At 40.1% G+C, this 22,322-nt stretch overlaps 2 protein-coding genes across 2 annotated transcripts in view; one reads left to right on the top strand and one right to left on the bottom strand.

Annotated features, from left to right (window-relative positions):
- The first annotated feature begins 1,593 nt into the window (after positions 1 to 1,593).
- LOC119004329 (glutamyl aminopeptidase) lies at positions 1,594 to 21,216 on the top strand. The gene is made up of 20 exons (XM_037071131.1): positions 1,594 to 2,451; positions 4,246 to 4,387; positions 5,684 to 5,815; positions 5,956 to 6,076; positions 6,832 to 6,986; positions 10,526 to 10,639; positions 10,752 to 10,886; positions 11,032 to 11,097; positions 11,228 to 11,293; positions 11,988 to 12,148; positions 12,312 to 12,394; positions 12,664 to 12,800; positions 13,386 to 13,441; positions 13,526 to 13,673; positions 14,879 to 14,952; positions 15,167 to 15,271; positions 16,202 to 16,375; positions 18,296 to 18,436; positions 19,400 to 19,481; positions 19,990 to 21,216. The coding sequence occupies exons 1-20, from the start codon at positions 1,811 to 1,813 to the stop codon at positions 20,134 to 20,136; spliced, it is 2,880 nt and encodes a 959-aa protein (XP_036927026.1). The 5' UTR covers positions 1,594 to 1,810; the 3' UTR covers positions 20,137 to 21,216.
- rrh (retinal pigment epithelium-derived rhodopsin homolog) overlaps positions 20,291 to 22,322 on the bottom strand; it is a 10,296-nt gene continuing 8,264 nt past the window's right edge. The window contains exons 7-8 of the mRNA XM_037071133.1: positions 22,067 to 22,245; positions 20,291 to 21,888 (exon numbers count right to left, since the gene is read on the bottom strand). Of these exons, the coding sequence (XP_036927028.1) occupies positions 21,783 to 21,888; positions 22,067 to 22,245 (285 nt within the window). The 3' untranslated portion in view covers positions 20,291 to 21,782. The remainder of the gene's footprint in view (positions 21,889 to 22,066; positions 22,246 to 22,322) is intronic.

Genomic DNA, 22,322 nt, shown 5'->3' with positions numbered 1-22,322 from the left:
AAATAACTTGTTTTTCTATACGGGAACTGATGATGATCATTACAGTCAAGCTTTATAGTTGATAAGCAAATTAACAAGTTAGCCATTGCTATTGTTTCCTGGAGGGAAGTATCATAAATGAACATAATTTTTTTTCCGGTAGCCTTGGTGGCCATCATCCCAACTTCACTCCACTGTTCGTTGTGGCTGTTCTGAACATTTATGAGAAGCTGACTAGTTCAACTATATCTTAGTCTTAAAACACACAGAGGGGCCAGATACAAGGTCCAGGTATGTTTTATCAGAACATCCTCTTCCTGTTTTGCTTTACTCAAGACAGAATTGTCTAAATGAGGGTGTGAGAATAGTTCTTTGAGTCTCTGGTCAGTGATGAGGAGCCACAGCATTTATCAGCGTCTTATCTCTATGAAACTTGCAAGACAATAAAGATATAAAGATTCAATCTGAGGACGAAGCTCAGGGTCAGGCTGGTTGCATAATTCAGTCCGCCAAAACTCCTCTGACACTTAGAAAGAAAGCACTCCCCAGGTGCTGCATCGGTCAAGTGTTGGACAGAACCTGCGACCTCACTGACACAAAACAGCTGAAAGTCTGCACTGGGGGTACTGTGGTAATTCTAACAGGACCATTCTTCCTCTTGGACTCAGGACAGTGATGATATGTTTGGAACAGCATCAGTTGTGACACGTATTGATTTTAACCCTAACCCATGATGTTCTGCTCAACCTGACCAAGTAGTGTTCTTGGGTGCCCATGGAGAGGGGTTAGGGCGTATTTGTAGACTACAATATTTGTATTAGGCCAGTCAATGGAACTTTAGATACATTTCCAAGCATAAAATTGCTTTAAAATGAGATCTGTAGTGGGGCCTGCGACCGTGTGTCATTATATATTAAAGAGGCTGCACTGCTGAGCGTTCACTCGTGTGTACGTATCATTTTGTGACTGTCTGCCAAGTTGTTTAGTACTTGACCACTCAACCAGGAAATTCTGACCTCCGACACTGGCTGTAATGCAGCATAAATGAAATGGTCGTCTTGAAAATTCTTGACTTGGATCTACATTTTGGACAAACTCACCTCCTGCAGGATCACTTTCAGGCCCCGCTGCCATGGAAACGGGATGAAAAAGTATTTGACATGAGTTCAACATAGTTAATCCTACTACGGTTGCTCAACATAATACAGACATTGTTTAGCTGGTCTGCTCCCAAGTCACTCTGTTGCAATCACTGTTACACAGAAAGAGCAAATGTAACAGCGGAGCAGTCGTTTTCAAACAATAGACTCCCCCCCTCCTGTATGTATCTGCTGTCGGCAGGTCGGATTCCACTGCAACCAACTCACGCACAAACAGCACACACACAGACGCGCGCACACACACACACACACACACTGTGGTTTGCTTATTGCAGGCACTTACTTCATGTTCAATAAACTTGTAATTACACAAATAGCAACTTGAAGCGCTTTTGAAAAACAAGGCACATACAGGTTAAACTTTAGCTGTTGATTTATGGGCAGATTGTAGATGTTTAACAGGAGGGGGCGTGTTAACAGTACAGAGGACAGAATAAATCTCCCACTCAATGTGGGAGATTCTCTTCGGGTCGGACAGATTTCCCTTGCTTGCTTCTCCTCCTCTTTCTACTCTCCACCCCTCAGCACCTCAGAGGCAAGCTTTGGATTAGCTCACACAATCTAAACACTGTAGGAGAGAGAGCCTGCAGCTTTGACTCCAGGTCAGCTTTAGAGCAGTTTCCCTGCAGAAAGTTGCATTTAGTCCGGTGAGGTTGATGCGTTTGTAAGTCATGGTTGACAGCATGGACTTTGAGAAACAGCAGAAGCGTTACTGCATCCGCACTAAGCATGTAGTCATCATCTGTGTGGTGGTAGTGCTGTGTTCTGTGGCGGTGGGCCTCGGGGTGGGCCTCTCCAGGTCGGACACTACCACCACTCCCACATCAGCCCCGACAGCAGCCCCGACAGCAGAGCCTCCCCAGCCCCCTTTGCCTGGCAGGGGCCCCTGCAAGCCTTCCACCGACTCCAGCGGGGACTGGGTGAATTTCCGTCTGCCAGACTACGTGAAACCAGTCCACTATGACCTGCACCTGGAGCCAAACATGGAAGACGACACCTATGCTGGGACCGTGAGTGTCCACGTGGAAGTCAGCAAACCCACTCAGCACTTGTGGCTTCACATTAGGGAGACGTTTGTCAGCGCTATGCCCAGGCTGACGATGCTGAACAGCCAGGGGGGCGAGAAGGAGGTGCCAGTGAAGAGCTGTTTTGAATACAACACTCATCAGTATGTAGTGGTGGAGGCCACAGAGCAACTGCCCATCACAGGCCCAGGAGAGGTGTACGTGCTCAGTCTGGACTTCCAAGGCTGGCTCAACGGCTCTGTGGTGGGATTCTACAGGGTCATCTACACCGAGGATGGGGTCACCAAGTAAGTTCTGATTTGATTCAGTCATAAACACACACGCACACAGACAATACTTGTTAATGGACAATCAAATAGGAAAGAAATTGGCATGCAGACAGAACAGAGCTTCAGTCTTGTAAGGAAATGCTGATTTTGCACTAATTGTTACTCACATTATTCAGCATTTGCTACCAGCAAGGGGAAAACAAATGTAGTAATGTAGTAATAAGAAGAGTTTATGCACTATTTGTTCTTTATTGTATTTATTTAAACACCAACAATCCATAAACAGATAGAGAACAATAACATAACATAAAAAAGATATAATATAATATACGTGTGTTCTGAACACAGTTTAAGACCTACCTGTGAATGATTCATACATGTATAAAAACAGTTTAATACTATAAGTAAGGAATTGTTGGTGTGTGTAATCTAGTATCTGTATGTGATTACTATGTTAAACTATCTCAACAAGTCGTCAGTCAGTGTTTAAACAGAATGTTTAACATATGACACCTTGAATATTAATAACCACAAACAGTGTCATGGACATGCTATGAATGTGCAATGGATAACAATGCCGACAACTACTCAAGCTGGTAATGGATCTCTTTCTATAAACAAAGTCCATCTACTGACGAAGACTGTGCAATACGGTTGAAAACTCCAGGAAAAGCTGTACGTGGACTCTTGTGTCAAACATTTCTCATTCTAATTTAGTCAAATAACAGAACATTGTTGCTTTTGTAATATTTTAACTGGAGGTTAATACTAAGTTAAGTTAAGTTACTAAGTTGAAAAAATGTACTATATAAGGTTTATGCTCCTGCCGGTGCTCTCGACTGTGACACTTGCCCAAAGCTGTCACTGGTCCCCAGGCGCTGTGTGTTGGCTGCCCACTGCTCTTACAGGGACGGGTTAACTGCAGAAAACAAGTTTAATATGCTGTACTGAGTAAGATGTACCGTATATGACAATAAAGAATCTTCTCCTTTAAGTTGAAGTCATATGCCATCTGGAATCTATCTTGAGACACCGTTGTACTGTACACTGCTGTAGGTAGCTGCAAAAGGTTTGCAGTTTGCTGCTTCGTGGAGAGCAGCTGGGCTCAGCTTGGATACATGCTCGTAACAATGGACTCCAGGGATGACACATGTTTAGACTGTTTAGACTGTTTAGAATGCAGACTGCAGGAAAGAATGACCAAAACATGTATATGGAGCTTTCCAACACACTTTACAGACATAATCCACTTTATTCCCATATGCTCTAAACAGTTGTTTCATTGGCTCAATACACTACATCATTCACACTGAGCATGTTGATGGACAGCAGAGATGTGGACTCCACTGAAGAGGTGTAAGTGAAGAAGTGAAGCCATCAGTCCTTTTGCTTCCATAAATACTAAATATCTAAATCTGACATAAAGCAGTAAACAGCATGACAATGAATTAACCAATTAGTAAATTACTCAAAATACAGATTTTTGACAGAGTATCACAATATAGTTTAGGTCTGGTAAGGGTCCTTACTGACATAGTACACCCTGCCCTGGTTGTATCTCTTTGGTCTGCAGTGTTTGGTACCAAATAACAAAAGGGTGCTTCATTTTGTAAGTAGGTAGAATTCCCAAAGGGAACATTTTCAGAGGAAGCAGGCCTGTCTGATGCAGAATATTTGATGTGGGCTGAAACTATTTTACGTTGTTGTAGAGTATAACTAAAATATTTAGGGGGATACAAACTATAGTGAAAGATGTAAAGTACATTCTCTCAAACATGTTTTGCAAAAATCTCTTCTTTATTTCATCCACAGGAAGATTGCTGCCACTGATCACGAGCCAACCGATGCTCGTAAATCCTTCCCCTGCTTTGATGAACCTAATAAGAAGGCCACCTACAACATCTCCATTACTCATGATGATATCTATGAAGCTCTGTCCAACATGCCACAAATGGTAGGACTCAAGTCTGCAATACCAGTTTCATTTCATGGTGCTAAACAGCCAAGAAAGCAGCCAATCAATATGTTAGAATTATACTAAGGATTAGATATCTTGGGCATGCTCACAAAAAGAGCTGAAGCAAGGATGAAAAAGAAAAAATATTTATAAGTAGCGACAAGTACCACAAGCTGGCACCACCACTTGACCTGCCAGTCAAGGTTTATGCTTATTCTGACTTGAGAGGCACAGATGTGGAGTAACTGATACATTTTGCTGAAGGCTCTGTTTCATTTAGCCTCAGTGGGCCAGCATGCTCAAGACGTGGGTTCTGAAACTGAAGCGGAGCACTCACACTAAAAACAAGGCACAACTTTATTTTGCCTTAATAGCACAAACTTTGATTGCTGGAATATTTTGCTGTCCATGTTATTTGCCCCACACAGCCAAAGTCCAGACAAAGGCTAGCTGTGCTCCATTTTGAAAAAAAAAAAAAAAAAAAAAATGTTATACTTCATGTAATACTTCATAAAATAAAGTGATAAAGCATAATTTTTCTCTTGACACTGATTGTCCACTTAGTTCTTAGCCATTGTTACTATGCAAGGCAGGTCTGCCAAGCCCTGGATTTCTCCACAAGCCCTGTACTTGGAGAGTTATGTTCACAACATAACATTTTAATTACATCTTACTTAGTCTACTTATAACACAACACTGTGCTAAAATAGCTAACAGCTCTATAGCCAATCAAATATATCAAATATTTGCCTTGTGTTGCCAAAGGGGTCCTCAGAGCTACTGCAGCGGGGTGCGCCAAATGACTGTTTCATATTAAGTGTTTATGTCTAGTCTAAAAGAAATGTGTCTGACACAAAGTCAACACATTATTAGTAAAGATACACAACTAATCTTTACAACTGTAATAACAGGATTCCCATGATTCCGTGTGCATTCATAAGAGCAAGCTAACCTAACCAAATACTAAATCCCTGCTGTGTCTTTCTATCAGGGAAGGGATCCTCAGCCTGAAAATGTTTAATTTAATAAGCCCCACTCATAACAACTAATAATTACGGATTACTTGTATGTGCAAAATCACTTTGCCAAAAAAGGAGCCTAATTTCTCAAACTTTCCCATGGTTGAGGGAAAAAAACAATGAAAGAGGAAGCCAGGCTTGGGGTGAACACTGTGAATACTAATAGCAGAGGAATTCATCTTGTGTCTCTGTTTTTGGGTCAGGAGATCCACCCAGCTCCATAGTCTGAGTGACATCCACATTAACCCATTAGCCTTTCCCTCTTCCTCTCCAGAGCACCCAGCAACTGTCTCGCAATAAAAAGAAGACCTCCTTTGAGAAGTCTGTTCCAATGAGTACCTATTTGGTATGTTTTGCTGTGCATCAGTTTGCATATGTGGAAAGAACTTCCGCCAAAGGAATTCCGGTGAGTTTACTATTATGTGTCTATGTCAATGCCATCTCTTTACAAAAAGCATTGATGAAAAGATTTGATAATAACTTCTATTAGGTTTGTACTGTCAGGCATGTACTGTATACATCCACACCGTGTGTTTTGCTTCACAGTTGAGGATCTACGCTCAGCCAAGTCAGATAGCAACTGCAGAATACGCTGCCAACACAACCAAGATCATCTTTGACTACTTTGAGGAATACTTCAACATGTCGTACTCCATCTCAAAACTTGGTATGTTTAGACAAACTCTTACATAACCACCACTCTTATCACTCCACATTAAGCAGGAAACTGACTGGCACATTAACCAAAACCTGTGATTTATGTTCTGCTATACTGTTATATACTATGTTAGGCATTTCTGATGTGCAGTACTTATACTTGTACCAATGTTCCACTGTTACAGTGAGGCACATAGAGTGAGAGGTCTGGCTACTATTCAATTCCTGCTGCAATTTCCTGACATTTATGTGCCTATAAATGTGTATCAATGGCGTCTGCCCCAAAATAATTTGTGTTGGTGAAAATAGAGAGAAGTTGTCCTGAATGAAGCAAAAAAGGGTAAAGTTGAAGGTGATCCCATCGATAACAGGTGGCTCATCATTAACTTGAGGTGGGATATCGGCAAATAAGAAATTCCCTGCAGTCTCTTAAAAGCACACATAGGTTTCACCCCATGAACAGAGAGGAAATTAACATGCCTTTATGTCATCAGTAAACTTCATGTTAATCCATGGTAGATTTTCATCTTCCTTGTCTACAAGGGAGGAAACGCTCCAATGGTGGTGCTCCAGGAAAGATCTGGTAGTAAAACCAGATTTAAATAATTCAATCAGGGAATTTATTTGGAAATGAAGGATGCATAATCCAACTTTGTCAGTGACAATCTAACTGTGTCACAAGATTGAATAAGGCAATTATACATTAAAACGTGATTGAAGTGACAAGTGCTGACTTCATTGGGCTCATGCGTGGTTTTGATCCAGATAAGATAGCCATTCCTGACTTTGGTACTGGTGCCATGGAGAACTGGGGCCTCATTACCTACCGGGAGACCAACCTGCTGTATGATGAGAACCAGTCGTCCTCCTACAACAAGCAGCGGGTGGCCAGTGTTATTGCCCATGAGCTGGTTCATCAGGTAACACCATCTGCTTGTTATTTATTGAAATGCATGATTTTTGTTCAATTTGCTGTGTTGCACGCACACCAATCAGCAAAAACCTTAAAACCACTGATCAAATGCACCCCCCAAGGCTCTGCATTAGCTGATGGCAGTGGCCCCCCTAGCAGGACAATCTAACCTTAACTGTCGGTGGTTGTAATGTTTTGAGAGTAGAGTAGCATCTCGGTAATGCCACTCCTCAAATTCACCAGATCCAACACTATAATGCAGTGCCAGAGTATAAAGGCTCAGATATAACGTTTTAAATTGGGTAATTTAGTCCCCTACCAAAGGCCCTCTGATTGGAACTTCTAACTGATTCTTCCCAAATGAATCCAGACCTGATGGTGATGACAAATAACTCATCAAGACATTTATTTCAATTTTAGAGATATATGGAACATAGGCCATCTTTCCAGTAAGTTTCTACAATAGGGTCCAAAAGTCTGATACCAGTGGTCAAAATACTTCTATTTCACATTTGTCTAAAATGTTATACTCTTTTTCCATTACAAATGATAAAATTAGCTTGAAAATTTGGCTAAAGAATCTTGAATCTTGTTGAAACGTTAATGAATTTCACAATATCTTTGTCTATGGTTTGTCCCCCTTTTGCTTTAATGACAGTGTGCACTCCAGCTGCATGGACTCCACAAGTTATTGTATAACCTGCTGACTCATCCCAGCATGATCTGACAGTGTCCACAAAGCTTCTTCTTGTCACAGACTGATGGTCTTTCTCAGTCTTCAAGTGCCCCCATTAATGTTGAATGTGGTTGAGGTCAGGTGACTGTAGAGGACAGCCCAGGACAGTCCAGGACGGTCAGGACTCCTGGGTCTTCTCTGGTCTTCAGTAGTTGTGTCAAAGCTTTCAGGTGTTTGGGCTCATTATCCTGCTGCAGTATGAATCCTCTCCACAGAGATCAAACCAGCAGGTGGAGCATGTCCATGAAGGATGGAGTGGTGCTTCTCCGCTCTGTGCAGGAGTCCAACTCCAGACAATTCCACAGTGATACAGTTTTCAAAAAATGTCTCAGACTATTGTACATGCCCCCTTAGTCACTTTGACTCTTGCCATTATTTGACTTGACTTGACTAAACACACTTCAGAGCTTTGACAGAACTTCTGAAGACCAAAGTAAGACCAAGGTGTCCAACATGGCACTTGAAGACTGAGAAAGGCAAGCAGTCTCGGACATCCCAAGAAACCTTGTGGAATACTGTCAGATCATGCTGAGATAACATGAGTCAGCAACACTGACTTGTGGAATCAATACAGCTCGTGTGCACGCAGTCATCAAAGCAAAAGAGGGACAAACCAAACTGAGATATTCTGAAATTCACTGACATTTTTCAGAGAATTCATTTTGCACTCAAAAGATTGATTGTATCATTTGTATTGAATAAAAAAAGTAATACATTCAAAACAACTGCAAAATAGCAGTGCGTTGACTTCTCACCAATAATTCAGGACTTAGAGTTAACTTACCCTTTGTGACAGTGTGACAAAGGAGTGGTAAAATCGCATAATATAGTAAAGTTGAAGGATCACCAGCCTGCTGAGTAACCATAGCGATTGTTACTGTACTGAGCAGTTTACTATCACTATGGGTAAAGAAGAATTAAATGATATAATATATTCCCCAGACAGTTCATTTAGATGTCTCAGTGTATACAGTTAAATGTCTTTTACCATGCAAAGATAAAATGGTTGTGGATGTAGTCATTTTTGAAGAGGCCTCAGTGCATTGATCACTAAATCTCCTCCACTGCTGAGAGTGTTTAACAATTAAAAATCTTTTGTCCGTATTTGTCACATGGACAAGATTGAAAATGAAGTGAGTTCACTTAAGTTCAGAATTGTATATGTTTAAAATCCCTTAGGGGTTATTGTTAAGCTTTTTATGGTTCACAATCCAGAGTCATTTCTTTCCATGATATCAGCTGGTTGACTTTATTGGGAGATAAGAGGCCTTGAAGGAGTCAATAAAGTTTTATGAACTTTTCATAGTTGAAGAATAAGGAATCAGCTGTGCTTTATTTTGAATATGATGATGTACAAATAGTTCTTTGGTTGGCAGGTTTTTATGGGGCCCTTTCACATGTATGGAACAATAAACCTTAGACCTTAGACAATGTTGAGGAAATGCTGTGTACACACTTAAGGGGGATTACCTGTCCTGTCTGATTTGTAGTAGTTGATTGATTTCAATTTAGTCAAATTAATTCCATCCATCCGACGCACAGCAAGGGATGTAGCTTGTTTTGATTATATGCTAAAGAAAGAATCGTGTAATGAAAAGGAGACCTGTGTCAAAATCTAGTTGTAATAACGTTATAACTGATCTGTATTCAGATGAATGCAGAGTCACAAATAATAGATGCACTAACATTGAAAGGCTTGTCCCACATAGATTGGGTGAAAATAGATCATGTATGTATCTGAATTCACATCTCCACAGCATTAAGTCCATCAGTAGTCCCGTCATGCTTTTCATACTTTTTACAAACACTGTTTTTATCACTTCTACTCAGATGTTTAACTATAGTTGAGTTGGCATCAATAGAGCTCAAGATGTCCGTCTCCAGGGCACTTTGCTTTAATCACATTCTTAGACATCACGTTTTTCCAGTTACAAGTCACTGAAACAATATTTGGCCATGAATACTTTGAAAAGTTAGTTGTTATATGTGCGGTTAACATTTCTTTATCCACTTAGAGTAAATGTATTGTAAAAACTGTTGAAAAAGATGATGATGATATTGTTATGTTTAGAATATACTACATGTATCACTGAACCATGGATTGTGTGAGGAGACAGGAAACAAGCTCAGACACAACCCTGATATTACAAGATAGCTAAATTAATTGTGGTGTTCTCTAATTTAAATTAAATAGAATGTCACAATTGTATGCACCTCGTTGTGCACCTCGTTCAATTTAACACTTTCAAATTGAAAGCTTGCCAGCAAATTAGTGGACTAGCCCTTTTGAGCTGCTATGACTTTTAATGTAAAATATGTAAGGTGAATTGTAATTATACAACAGGGTTGCATAACACATAAACATGTTTAACTCCTTCATGCTACAAAAACATAGAAAAACAAAGAACATGTACACAGCTATCAATGAACATAAACAGGTAGAGTGTTGTTTGAAATGCCATCCACTGTCCATCTACTTTGACTGTGTGTGAGCACCAGGCATCAATGATGTAAATGCAGAGTCCATCTCTCTTAGTCCTGCTGCGGTCCTGCACTCTGTTGGCTCAGCACTAAGTGTTGGGTTTCATTCAACCCCCTCTTTAACATGTGTGCAAAACATGCAAAACAGAAATTAGAAATGAAGGCCTCTCTCTGATGCACAGTGAGTCTGTATCAAATAAATGCTTAATACTCTCAGCAGCCAAATGGGGCCCATATCTTATTTTTCCCACTGCGGTTCCTACAGATTCTGTAAGTAATTTTGTTTACTTGGATCCTCAGAACTCATGTAATTTCTTTTTTTTTCTCAGTGGTTTGGGAACATTGTGACTATGGATTGGTGGGATGACCTCTGGCTTAATGAGGGCTTTGCCAGTTTCTTTGAGTATATCGGTGTGGAGAAAGCTGAACCAGACTGGGGCATGGTGAGTTCTCCCATAAAGATGAAACTAGCTGTTAGTCCAATTGACATTAGACTAGTCATTTTGAGATCTTCAGTATCCTGAAACCTGCCATTTGTCCTCTTGTGGTACACAGCGAGACATCATGATCATTAGTGACGTGCTTCCTGTCATGGTGGATGACGCCCTCCTCTCCTCTCACCCAATAATTGTGAATGTCTCGAGCCCTGCAGAAATCACGTCTGTGTTTGATACCATCTCATACAGCAAGGTACAATTACTGGAAAGCCTCACACAGTAAAGCATCAATCGAAGATTCAGAAAAATACTAAATGCATAACATTACTGACATGGTAATGACAGTTTACCAAGCAACAAAATACGATGTGTAATGAAAATAATCCAACTGTATCCAGGGAGCTTCTATTCTCCGGATGCTGGAGGACTGGATGGGTAAAGACCAATTCAGGGATGGCTGTCGAGTAAGTGAAAGACCATTCCAGCTTCATGACTAATATTTACCCACAGATCAGTGCTTTTGATTAATGTCAATGCAAGTTTTCCAGCAGCTCACTGACAAAAGCCTTTTTTTTCTTATTCTTCTTTCCACAGAAATATTTGAAAGACTACACATTCAAGAATGCTAAAACAGCCAACTTCTGGGCATCTCTTGCTGACGTATGTTCTAACTTTATCAGTTTTATACATGATTTTTGTACAAGGGTAGATTATTACCCAATTATTAAGTTCAATAACTTGGGAAAAGAGAAGAAGGTGGATTTCAATCACATGTCAACTACAGAGCTAGTTTCCGGATGTGGTTAGCCAAGCTTAGGATAAAGACCAGGAGCAGGGGAAAAACTGCTAGCCTGGCTCAAAGTTCAAAAATACACCTTAAAGTTGACTGATTAACATGCTGTATCCTGCTGCTTCAATCTTTATAGAAACAGAGATACAACTGGATCAGACTCTTGAAAACAGTATGTCCATATGCCCAGTACAGTCTGTACCCAGGGGCAAAACGTGTCTTAAACTGCTCGTGATTGGAAACTGCATATAGGCACTATACAGCTCTAGCACATACCACCGTGAACTACAAATTGTAATTTTTACATATCTGGAATGAAAACACAAATGGTGAAATGTGTTAATTAATGAGCTTTGGAGGTGTTGGTAGTATTTTTTTTAACTTTGGACAGACACAGGCTGACTCCTCTGTCTCTAGTCTTTATGCTAAGCTAGGCTAAGCACAGCTTGACTCCTTAACGTCTCACTCTCAGAAGGAAAACAAATGAGAAATGTTAAAATAATGTTTTAAGCTTTGTCTGTGAACATCTCTGAAGAATAGCCATTTCCCCCTCTCTGGTCTCAGGTGAGTGGGTTGCCAATTGCAGAGGTAATGGACACATGGACCAAACAGATGGGTTATCCTGTGTTGGACTTATCTGTCTCAGAGACTAAAGCCAAGCTGAATCAGACGCGTTTCCTCTTGGATCCTAATGCAGATGCCAGCCAGCCTCCCTCACCTCTCGGGTCAGTGATACAAAGAGAATAAAAAGTACAACCCTGAGGTCCAATCCTGTTTAAACTGGATAAAGATGGCAGCATCCTATTATGTTGTGTACATACATATGTGTTTGTGTGTGTAGTGAATCATAGTGAATTAATGATGACTATGAATGTGTTTCTTTTCCAGGTACAAGTGGACAATTCCAATCAAATGGCACTCTGTGAAAACCGACAAAAATGTATTGGCGATGTTTAGCAAGGACAGTGCAGGTATCATGCTCAACCTAAGTATTTTCTCATTAAAAGACATTCAAAATAATCAGTGTGATAAGCACCAAGCTTTTAAGACAGCCAGTGACATACAGTACGTCAAATGTTTTCTCATGATGAAGATGAGAAAATAGATGATAGCTTTCGGATACTGGAAACTGGAACTGGATATATATAATATAATTGTATTCAGACAGATGGTCCAGCTAAAATGTTATTTTTCACTCACTTTTAGCCTAATGCTGTCACAATGACTGTATTGTTTTCAGATCATGTCATCAGTAACTACTCACCCTCGGTGGATGGGCTGCTGAAGGTTAACAACGATCACATTGGATTCTACAGAGTCAACCATGACAGCAACATGTGGAGCACCATCAGTAAACAGCTTCAAGACAACCACTTGGTAAAACTGTCCTCAGTCATCTACACTCACACTGTACACACATGTGTTAATATGTTTGACTGATCCAAAGCATTCTGAGAGAAAAGTTGCACTTATGAAACAAAAGTAATTTTGAGATGAAGTCACAACATTACTGTTGAAATCTGAATCATTGGAGATGAACTTGTAAAAACATGAACATTGAAACACGTATGGCAAAGAAAACTTCTGGCTGGAGTTGCTCTCAAAACACAGGACCAAAATTGACCCTTCATGACCCATAATTATTTTGTTCTGTCATTTTATGGGTAGGGTTACCAAACAATAATAGCTACTTTACCAAAGCCGTAATCTTTAGAGAACTGCTCTTACAGGCTGTTATGACCTGGTATCAGCATCAAATCACAAGTTTATCTTCATATTAATTAAGAAGGGAGACCTCATCACAAGTGGTCACTATAGATGCATGTTAACGTCAGGTGTGAACTGACAAACTGAGAGCTGTCCAGTCAGGACGGCTGGTAAATCAATGTTTGAACTACCTACTGTTACTTCAATCTTCTATTTGAAGATTAATCTTCTATCATCTTCTTCTTTCTTAAACAGGAGTTTGATGCAGCTGACCGAACAAGTTACATTGATGATGTTTTTGCTCTTGCGAGGTGAGATTTCACCTCAAATCGGAACATTCCTGTCTCTAATTGTATACAGAGATTGAAAATGCTTTTTTTAATTTCACTGTTCAGGGCCGACATTATAGATTATGGTAATGCCTTCAACCTCACCAAGTACCTGACAAATGAGACTGACTACATAGTCTGGGAACGTGTGGACTCCTCTATCACCTATGTTCGGGACATGCTCTTGGGCAAGGCACTCTACCCGAAGTTTCAGGTATGTAAGAGGCCTGCTGATTCTTCTTCCATGTGTAGAGCTATCAAACTTCGACCTTAAAAACTTCGCCTTAGTTTATCGAGTTTGTCTGTAGCCTAAACTTTAAACTAACCACAAAATGAAAACAAATGTTACAGTTCAACATAACTCATAAAAGAAGTCAGTGGTATAATGTTGTGGTCGGTGTGTAAAAGTCTCAGCGAATTGCATGTTAAGATTTATATAGCTTTAAGAGAAAACATCTATTGTAAACATTTAGTTATATTTGCAGTATAACCTAGTAAATGCACAGGTGAGTTTCTGAAGCATTTCTGGAGGCCTGATTTGATTGTAGTCACTCCAGGCAAAACAACTGCATAAAACTTAGGGAAAGAAGAAATAACAAGATATTTACATCCAAACTGGAACGCACAGTAGAGTGCATAACTCCGCCAAGGCCCAAATTTTTTACTTTTCAATCAAGCCTAATCTTATATCACTCTTGATTCACCTGCATCACTCTAAAATTTAAACCACCAATAACTGCTTAACCAGAATTTGAGCTCAGCAGGTCTGTAACGGCCAACCACTATGAGAACAGAGAGGAGATGGAATCAGTGTCTTTATTCTGTTGGGGAAGAATTCTCTTTTTTTAGAATCTGCATCAAATTGCAGCCTACTCACTCACAGATATCAACCACCTAAATACACCAGGTTTTCCCAAGATGCCTTATTCCATGTGAAATGATTGAAACATCTCAACGTTTCCTATCGCGCAATATTACAGAAAGTGAGAAAATATTCTCTTTATCTGGATCAACGCCAAAAGTTAATGGGGTCCATTCTGAGCCATGACACATCCATCCACGTTTGGTGGAAATCTATTCAGTAATTTTAGTGTAATCCATCTGACAAACCAACCAGCCAACAAAGCAACCAACCAAATAACAAGGGGACATGGGTTAAAACAAGCTTTTCTTAACTTAAATGTGAAAAATGTTCCTAGAAACACATAGCTTCCTTTTCCATCATTTACCATAACTAATGGGGGTGCTTGTTCTGCGTTGAAAACTTGAATCACCCTGTTACAAGATGGTGTACCATCAACATGATTTTTAACGTCAAAAAGTTACGTCATGTAGAAAGAGACCGACTGGGTAAGTAAGGGTTTCTATAGTTACCTGGTGATAATTTAAAAACATGCTTTTGATTTTTCTTTTCTCTAGCAACTGTTTCGTGACCATGTTCAATCGATCGCAACCAAACTTGGATGGAAGGATGAAGGGATGCAGACAGAGAGGTACAGACCCAGGACCATAAGATACCTCAGATCCTTCCTTGGTCTCTTTTACATTGTACAGTCAGTAAAGATGATGGGATTGGGTAACACTAACAATATAATTGCTTTTGGACTAAACGTGTGCTCTTTCATTCTAACCCATGCACTAATCTATCAACCAGTGTAAGAAGGATGATGATGATCCTGTCATGTGACTACTGGATGTGTCTGGCAGGTTACTGAGGGAGACTGTGCTCGGCATTGCTTGTCAGATGGGAAGTCCGGAGACTCTGAATGAAGCCGCTAAGATCTTTGACCAGTGGATTAATGGACAAATCAGGTATAAATCCTGTGGATTATCTGTGGTCAACTTTCCTTACAGCCATTCAATTCATTATTTTAAAGTGACAAACGGTAGTGTATATTCATCATCCATGTGTATAATCGGCACAGTAGAAATTAGGGAGGACAGAGGAACTGGGCAACCACAGTGTGTTCTGCCATCTAGTGTCAGCCCCGTTATTGTGTTAGCAAGTTGTAGTGATTTAGCATCTGGCTGCTTGGCTACTTGTGTTAAAGATAGTAAACAGTGGCCTCCAGTTACTGATGAAGGTACCTCATGTGGATGGACACCTAGCTGGCCTCCTACTTACTAGCTTGCATAATCAAGAACTGCATTTCAGATTAAAGACCAGTTACATTAAAGGTGCACTATGTAGTATTGGAGAATAAATATTTATCAGAAGGGAAAGAGTGCCTCAGTGCCTGAGCAAGCTGAATAAACAAGGATAACACAATTCACACTGTATCACTTTGTTTATAAGTGGCGGACCCTGCCAGCTTTCGAGCTTGAAACAGTGTTCTGGGACCTCATTTTCCTCTGAGAACAGTTTGTTTATTAAGTCAGTAAATATTTCTGAATTTTTATTATTATATCATAAATATTACAATTCTGAGTTTGAAGTACTTCTCCAAAACTACAAAGTGCCCCTTTAAGGATGAGTCTAAAAATACAAATTCACATTCACTTATTTTAAACGTAGACTATTCAAGACTATTTTGTTAATCACCCTGCAGCAGGATGTCACTTTAAATGGCAATTACAATGATATTCACCAATAAATGATAATAAGAAGAATTAGGATATTGTTGATCCACCTCTGGTGAATATATGCCAAGTTAACACATTTGAACATAGCTATTGTTCTTGAATACGTTTTTTCATTTCTGGTAACCTGCTGTCAAAATGTCTTGGCTTTTGCACCTGCAGCAGTGTACCGGTGAACCTGAGGCTGCTGGTTTATCGCTACGGCATGAAGAAATCAGGGACGGAAGAAAATTGGAACAAAATGTTCCAGAAGTACAAAGATACCTCTTTGGCTCAAGAGAAGGACAAGCTGCTGTACGGTCTGGCATCTGTGGAGGATGGGCCGCTCCTTTACAAGTAATTAACACCACACTTCTTAACAGAATGGTTGGCCAAAAAAATGTAAAGGTACCCAGGTAGGTGCGGGGGGCTCAAAAGCAAAATCACATGGCAACAAAAGAACTCCAAAACTGGTATAAGAGTTCCACTTTCTGATGAAAAAATTGAGAATCGGTGTATGTGGGAGGGGATGTGAGTTGACCAAGGCCATCTGGTGGACAGCTTGAGGAGGGAGTGAGAGAGGGTGGCTACTCTGTCTAACCACGTGCCTACACCTCTTCACACACAGATAAACACATAAAACAACAAAGACATACGCGCAATAGAGGACATGCACAAAAACCACACTGCTAGAGACGGACGCCAACCAAATTAGACAGTGATACAGCCAGACAGTGCACAACACCAGGCTCTGTTAAACACCTCAATCATTTACCCACTATCACTTAAAGGACAAACGCTCAAGCATAGTTATATACGCCAGAGGGAATATTTAGTAAACCATTCATTGACCATTGCAGTGTTTTGAACAGACATCAACCAGGTCACCTCTCTCAGGTGGATATCACCAGTTAATTCATCAGCTGGACTGGTGATGCCTGATCAGTGAAGTCTGATGACATCATGAAGGAGTGTGGGATCTTGTCTTCATTGTTAAACAGCCACCACTGCTGATGAATATGAATACTGATGATCCTTCATGCTTAAGCAGTAACAGTAACAGATAACAATGGAAGCTAGCCAGCTAATCCGCCATCCTCCTTCCTAACTCTCTGACATATCTGGTGCTACCTGTGTTGTCACAGCAACTAAAGGAAATGTCACATACTATTGACTTTGACTCATGTTACATAGAATAAAATCAAACTTCCTTGTGTAGTCACAAGTCCTGGAGCGAGGGAAATGCTGAATGAGGGTTTATTTGAAGATAAAGATCAGAACATCACTGCAGATGATTGTTATATGAAGTTATATCTTCAGCCCTGTTTGGCTGGGAGGTGGGTATTAGTCTTCATTCTTGAGTCATGTTTGTGACCACCTGATGAATGTAAGTCTAACATTCACTTTGCTTTTGGCCATAAAACAACCACAAAAACGACTTTACTGTCTGGTTGGTTGAACAGTAACATGTACACCACAGCACCATGTGATACTGAATCCCTTGATAAAGATCAAGGTTGTTCAGGTGATAAAATGACAACTATTTAAAGATAAACCACACAATGTAGTCATTTATGTTCACAGTGCATCTTTATGTCTTCAGATAAGTTTATCTAATGTGGAGGTTTGATTCCAACATGTGATTAGTTTACATTTGTTGGCCCCTTGCACCGCATTTTAAAGAAATAGATTAAGAATAAAAAAGCAAACAAAAGCTAAACGATTTCTTTGGTGAGTACAATGTTGTCATGAGTGGTTGAACCGATGTGCCGAGTAATGAAGGTAAAAGCTATTATAAGGTGTAATAAATATGGTTTTAAATCATGCTTTGGACTAGGTGGTGTGGTGTTGAAAACGTTGGACTATTCCAAACCTGCTGCCTGGCAGACACTTTGCTTTTGTGATCAGACTCTCATATATCAGAAAGCACAGTTATTAGCTATATCTTCCACAGTTATACAAAAAATCTGTCCAGTGTAATAGACAGAAGACACTGATTTCTCATGCATTAAAATATTGAATTTTGGATGTTCGTTCTTGGGAACACATTTGTGATATTTTAACCATATGTGTTAAACTTTTAGTTTTTAAAGTTTTATTAGAAATTTATAGAATTTGATTTAGACAAATGGTGTATGACAACAAAATGTCGCTTCTTGCTGTAGCACCTGTTTTTGTTTCGATCTCATAATATGAGAAAACAATCTCACCTAGTGCAGCTTTAAAGTCATTTCGAAGAATACATTTGCGAAGAATGACCTTTAATCTGTGCTACAGGCTCCTGGAGACTGCAAAAGATGAGAGTGTGGTGAGGAGTCAGGATCTGTTCACTGTGGTGCGATACGTGTCCTACAACCCAGTGGGGCAGAGCATTGCCTGGGACTGGACCACACTCAACTGGGACTACCTTGTCAACAGGTGAGCAAGACAAGGTCCATTACCTGACAGACAGAGGTGGCAACGGAAACAAAGTGAAACATTTAGCAAGAAAGCAATGAGACCCCAGAACAAATTGAATTTTCAAGCTGCATTTATTAGCTCCAACAAGGAGGCTGTGTTTTTACCTGTCTCCATTTGCTGGTTGGTTTGTCTGCAGGGTTACACAAAAACTACAGAACGGATTTCCACTTCATGTGTAAGCAGCAACAACAACAGATAACAATAGAAGCTAGCCAGCTAGTCCACCACCCTCCTTCCTAACTCTCTGATGTATCTGGTGCTACCTGTGTTGTTACAGCAACTAAAGGAAATGGCACACACTATTGACTTTGACTTGAATTACATAGAATAAAACCAATATTTCTTATGTAGTCACAAGTCAAGAGTGAGGGAAATGAGGGGTTTATTTGAAGATATAGTTCACAACATCACTGCAGATGATTGTTATATGAAGTTAGATCTTAATAAGCCCCTTTGGCTGGGAGGAGTCATGTTTGTGACCACCTGATGAATGTAAGTCTAACATTCACTTTGCTTTTAGCCATAAAACAAAAATAACTTTACTGTCTGGTTGGTTGAACAGTAACATGTACACCACAGCACCATGTGATACTGAATCCCTTGATAAAGATCAAGGTTGTTCAGGTGATAAAATGACAACTGTTTGAACATAAACCACACGAGGAAGCCATTGTTGATAAGGAAGGACAAAAGGCAGAGCAGACTGTTTTATAAACTGGGTTATGTAAAGTTGTCACCTTACACACTACATGACATTTCACATGCAAAAACATGTGTAAGTGAAAAGACATGTATTCAGTTTGTGGAAATTAAGCTTTTGTGAAATTTAGCTTTAAAGATTTTTCTGACACCATGTGTTGAACCTTTTTTTTCCACTGTTCTATCTTGTTGACCATATAATGAGTTGTTTTTCCTAAACAGGTACACCATCAATGACAGGAATCTTGGTCGCCTCCCGGGTCAAATCACCACCACCTACAACACAGAGCCCCAGCTATGGAAGGTTAGCACTGGCCCTTGTGCAACTTACTTGTTTTCATTATTAAAACAAACAGGTTTCTTTTTAGTTAGTCTTAGCATTTTTTTTTTTCTTCTTTTGAGTAACCACTGCACCGGATAATGTGGTAATGAGAGGGGTTTACAGATCCAGTCTGAAGCCTCCCGAACTACTTACAGACTCATCAGGGCTTCCCCGATTATGTCAAACATGTCTGATACTTACAGACAGTTACATCCGTACTTACTGAGTCGGAACTACATAACCAACATGTAGAGGGATAGTATGTGAGTCCAGATACAGCGCAATGAAGCCCGAGCACTCGAGCCCCGCCCCAGCTTAAAACTTGTTAGAGTCATGAATTAAAGCTTCACAGTGTTTTTGAGGAGCATTACTTAATGATAGCTGAAAATGAAATAAAAATGTCTCATTTAGTGATATTGTTTTAGTAGGCAGAGATTCACGATTTGTGTTCAGGCTTCTGGTAACAAATTTCTCCATGCTGGTTTTATAGATGGAGCATTTCTTCCATCAAACACCCAATGCTGGAGCTGGCGAGATGCCCCGGCAGCAGGCTCTGGAGAGAGTGAGGAACAACATCGAGTGGATCAAGAGGAATGAGAACGAGATCAGCGCGTGGCTGGAGAACAACGTCATCTGAAACAGCGGCACTTCTGCAAAACACTGCAGGGATACAGACACACTGTATATATGTTTTTTGTGACCAGTTCTTCTACGTGTTTTTGTGAATTTTTAACTTATGAAAGAAATCTGAATCATTTTGTTTTCATCAAGTCACAAATGAAAGTATTAGGGATGTGATGATACCAAAAACTCATGGTACAATATCGTCCTGATATATAGTCCTCGGTGCGATATTTATCACTATATCAAAAACAAGAAAAGAAAAGATGACCTGAACAATGTCCTTTAATAATAAATGTGATGTGTACAGCATTTATTATTTGTATACAATTTGTTTTACTATAGGTACTACTTTTGTCCTTCTTTAGTGTAATACAATTATGTGTGAAAAGTAGCTATTGGACTATGTACAAATGAAAAACATACAACTGTATATGATGATATTGCCTGGACTTTCGCAGCTGCAGTGTCTCTGGGCTTGCTCGGTGAAGCAGACAGGACAAGTGGCGGAGCAGCGACAGGACAGCCCAGTGGACAGACAGCCTTGCTCGCTCCACCTGAAGAGGTCTTGTAAGAACTCTGTCTTCTTGAGCAGTATGACTGCGCCCTCTGCTGTTCAAACAGACCAATACAATGACAAGGACAGATGGCAGAGTGCATTCGTACCGATTTCCCTTGTAAGATCCCGACGAGCAAACTAACCCCATGACAGGCTGGTAGATATTATCACAGTCCCATAATGCTTTTGCTCAATTTTGTTTTATCGCGATACCTTCAAATTGGGTATTTTGTCACATCCCAAGAAAACATTGCGTTAAATTAAATCAAAATGACTTTTTCTCAGGTGCTGGAATCCTCATGGACAAAGACACTGGCTTTTATTATGTGGCTCAGTGAGACTTCTGCTCTGATTGTCAGGCCCACCTTTATCATGACCCATTCTCCCTAATCTCACCTGGTTTCCTAAAGTGCTCTTGGTGTGCAGCACACAAAATAAATACACACGTTTATTTGTATTTGTATGCAATGATATAAGTGTAGTGTTTGTTGGAGATTAATGAATACATTTTTAATAAAAAAGACATTGTGTGCATCAGTACCTTTACTTATGTAATCTTGACACTGGCAGAAACGAGGCTTTCACAGCAATATCAGTCAACAGCGGTAGAACATTTACTCAAGTTTACTTAAGTAAAATTTTAAGATCCTTGTATGTTTGATGAGTACTATTTCTACTTACTACTGCATTTTTTAAAATAAAATAATCAAATCTAGCCTACTTGCACATATGTGTAGCTTTACTCTAACCATTGTGAGAAAAGCAACAGCCCATGTAAGACTGCTGTGGATATGCAGAGTTAGACAACATCAGGGGCATTTCTGCTTCCATGATCTAATTTGATTCTGTCACACAGTTGAAGAATGCAGTCCATGTACAGAGAGATTTTCATCGTCAGTTTGCTATTGAAGCAACTGGAACACAAATAAAGTCTACAATGGGAAAGCAAGTGGAATTTACACAGTAAACACCACAGCTTTAGATTATACAGCAGAACAGGAGCTACAGTCGAAACACTGATGGTGATTCATTTCATCTTAGAAACTTTCTATACACTGTTCTAAATCCTGGGTATATTATATAACGTGATATGCAGTTTCACCTCAATAGGTCAGAGGTTGTTGGGAGGTTGTCATGGGAACCTGGGTATTGATGGTGATTCGCTGCCTGGTTTGACATCGGATCATCCCTATGATGGCCCTTCTGAACCTGCAGGGATAGAACATTTATGTGAGTGTGTTAATCTACTCTGTGAGTAGTGAGTGGATGGTATACTCAAATACTGTGCACAATTAAAAAATTACATTGACACAAACCCTTCTCTGCCCCACAAGTATGTGCACATTGGCTACTATGTCAGCATCATGGTAAAAAAGAAAACACTCACTTTTTGTTTGCAATAACATAAATGCAGGGGTTGTAAAAGGTGGAGGACTTTGCAAAAAGTGGAGCGATGATAGCCATGGGAGCAGGGATAGTCTTGGGGTCACCAAATGATGCCCAGAGGCACACCAAGGAGTAAGGGGACCAGGCCACCAGGAACATGACAATCATCACTATGGACATCTGCCAGCCACAAACACAGCATCACAGCTTTCATTTGGAATATTGTAAAGAGTAAACAAGAGAGACAAGTGCAAACT

The sequence above is a fragment of the Acanthopagrus latus genome, chromosome 16 (assembly GCF_904848185.1).
Source record: "Acanthopagrus latus isolate v.2019 chromosome 16, fAcaLat1.1, whole genome shotgun sequence".
Classification (NCBI taxonomy): domain Eukaryota; kingdom Metazoa; phylum Chordata; class Actinopteri; order Spariformes; family Sparidae; genus Acanthopagrus; species Acanthopagrus latus.
Note: the sequence above shows the minus strand (reverse complement) of the source record. Positions and strands in the feature narration are given on the sequence as shown.

Excerpts from the sequence above, each read along its gene's own strand:
- LOC119004329 (XM_037071131.1), top strand. The coding sequence starts at position 1,811 with ATGGTTGACAGCATGGACTTTGAGAAACAGCAGAAGCGTTACTGCATC. Across the intron at positions 5,816-5,955 it reads CTTCCGCCAAAGGAATTCCG|TTGAGGATCTACGCTCAGCC; the intron begins GTGAGTTTACTA and ends TTTGCTTCACAG. Across the intron at positions 18,437-19,399 it reads TGGGACTACCTTGTCAACAG|GTACACCATCAATGACAGGA; the intron begins GTGAGCAAGACA and ends TTTCCTAAACAG.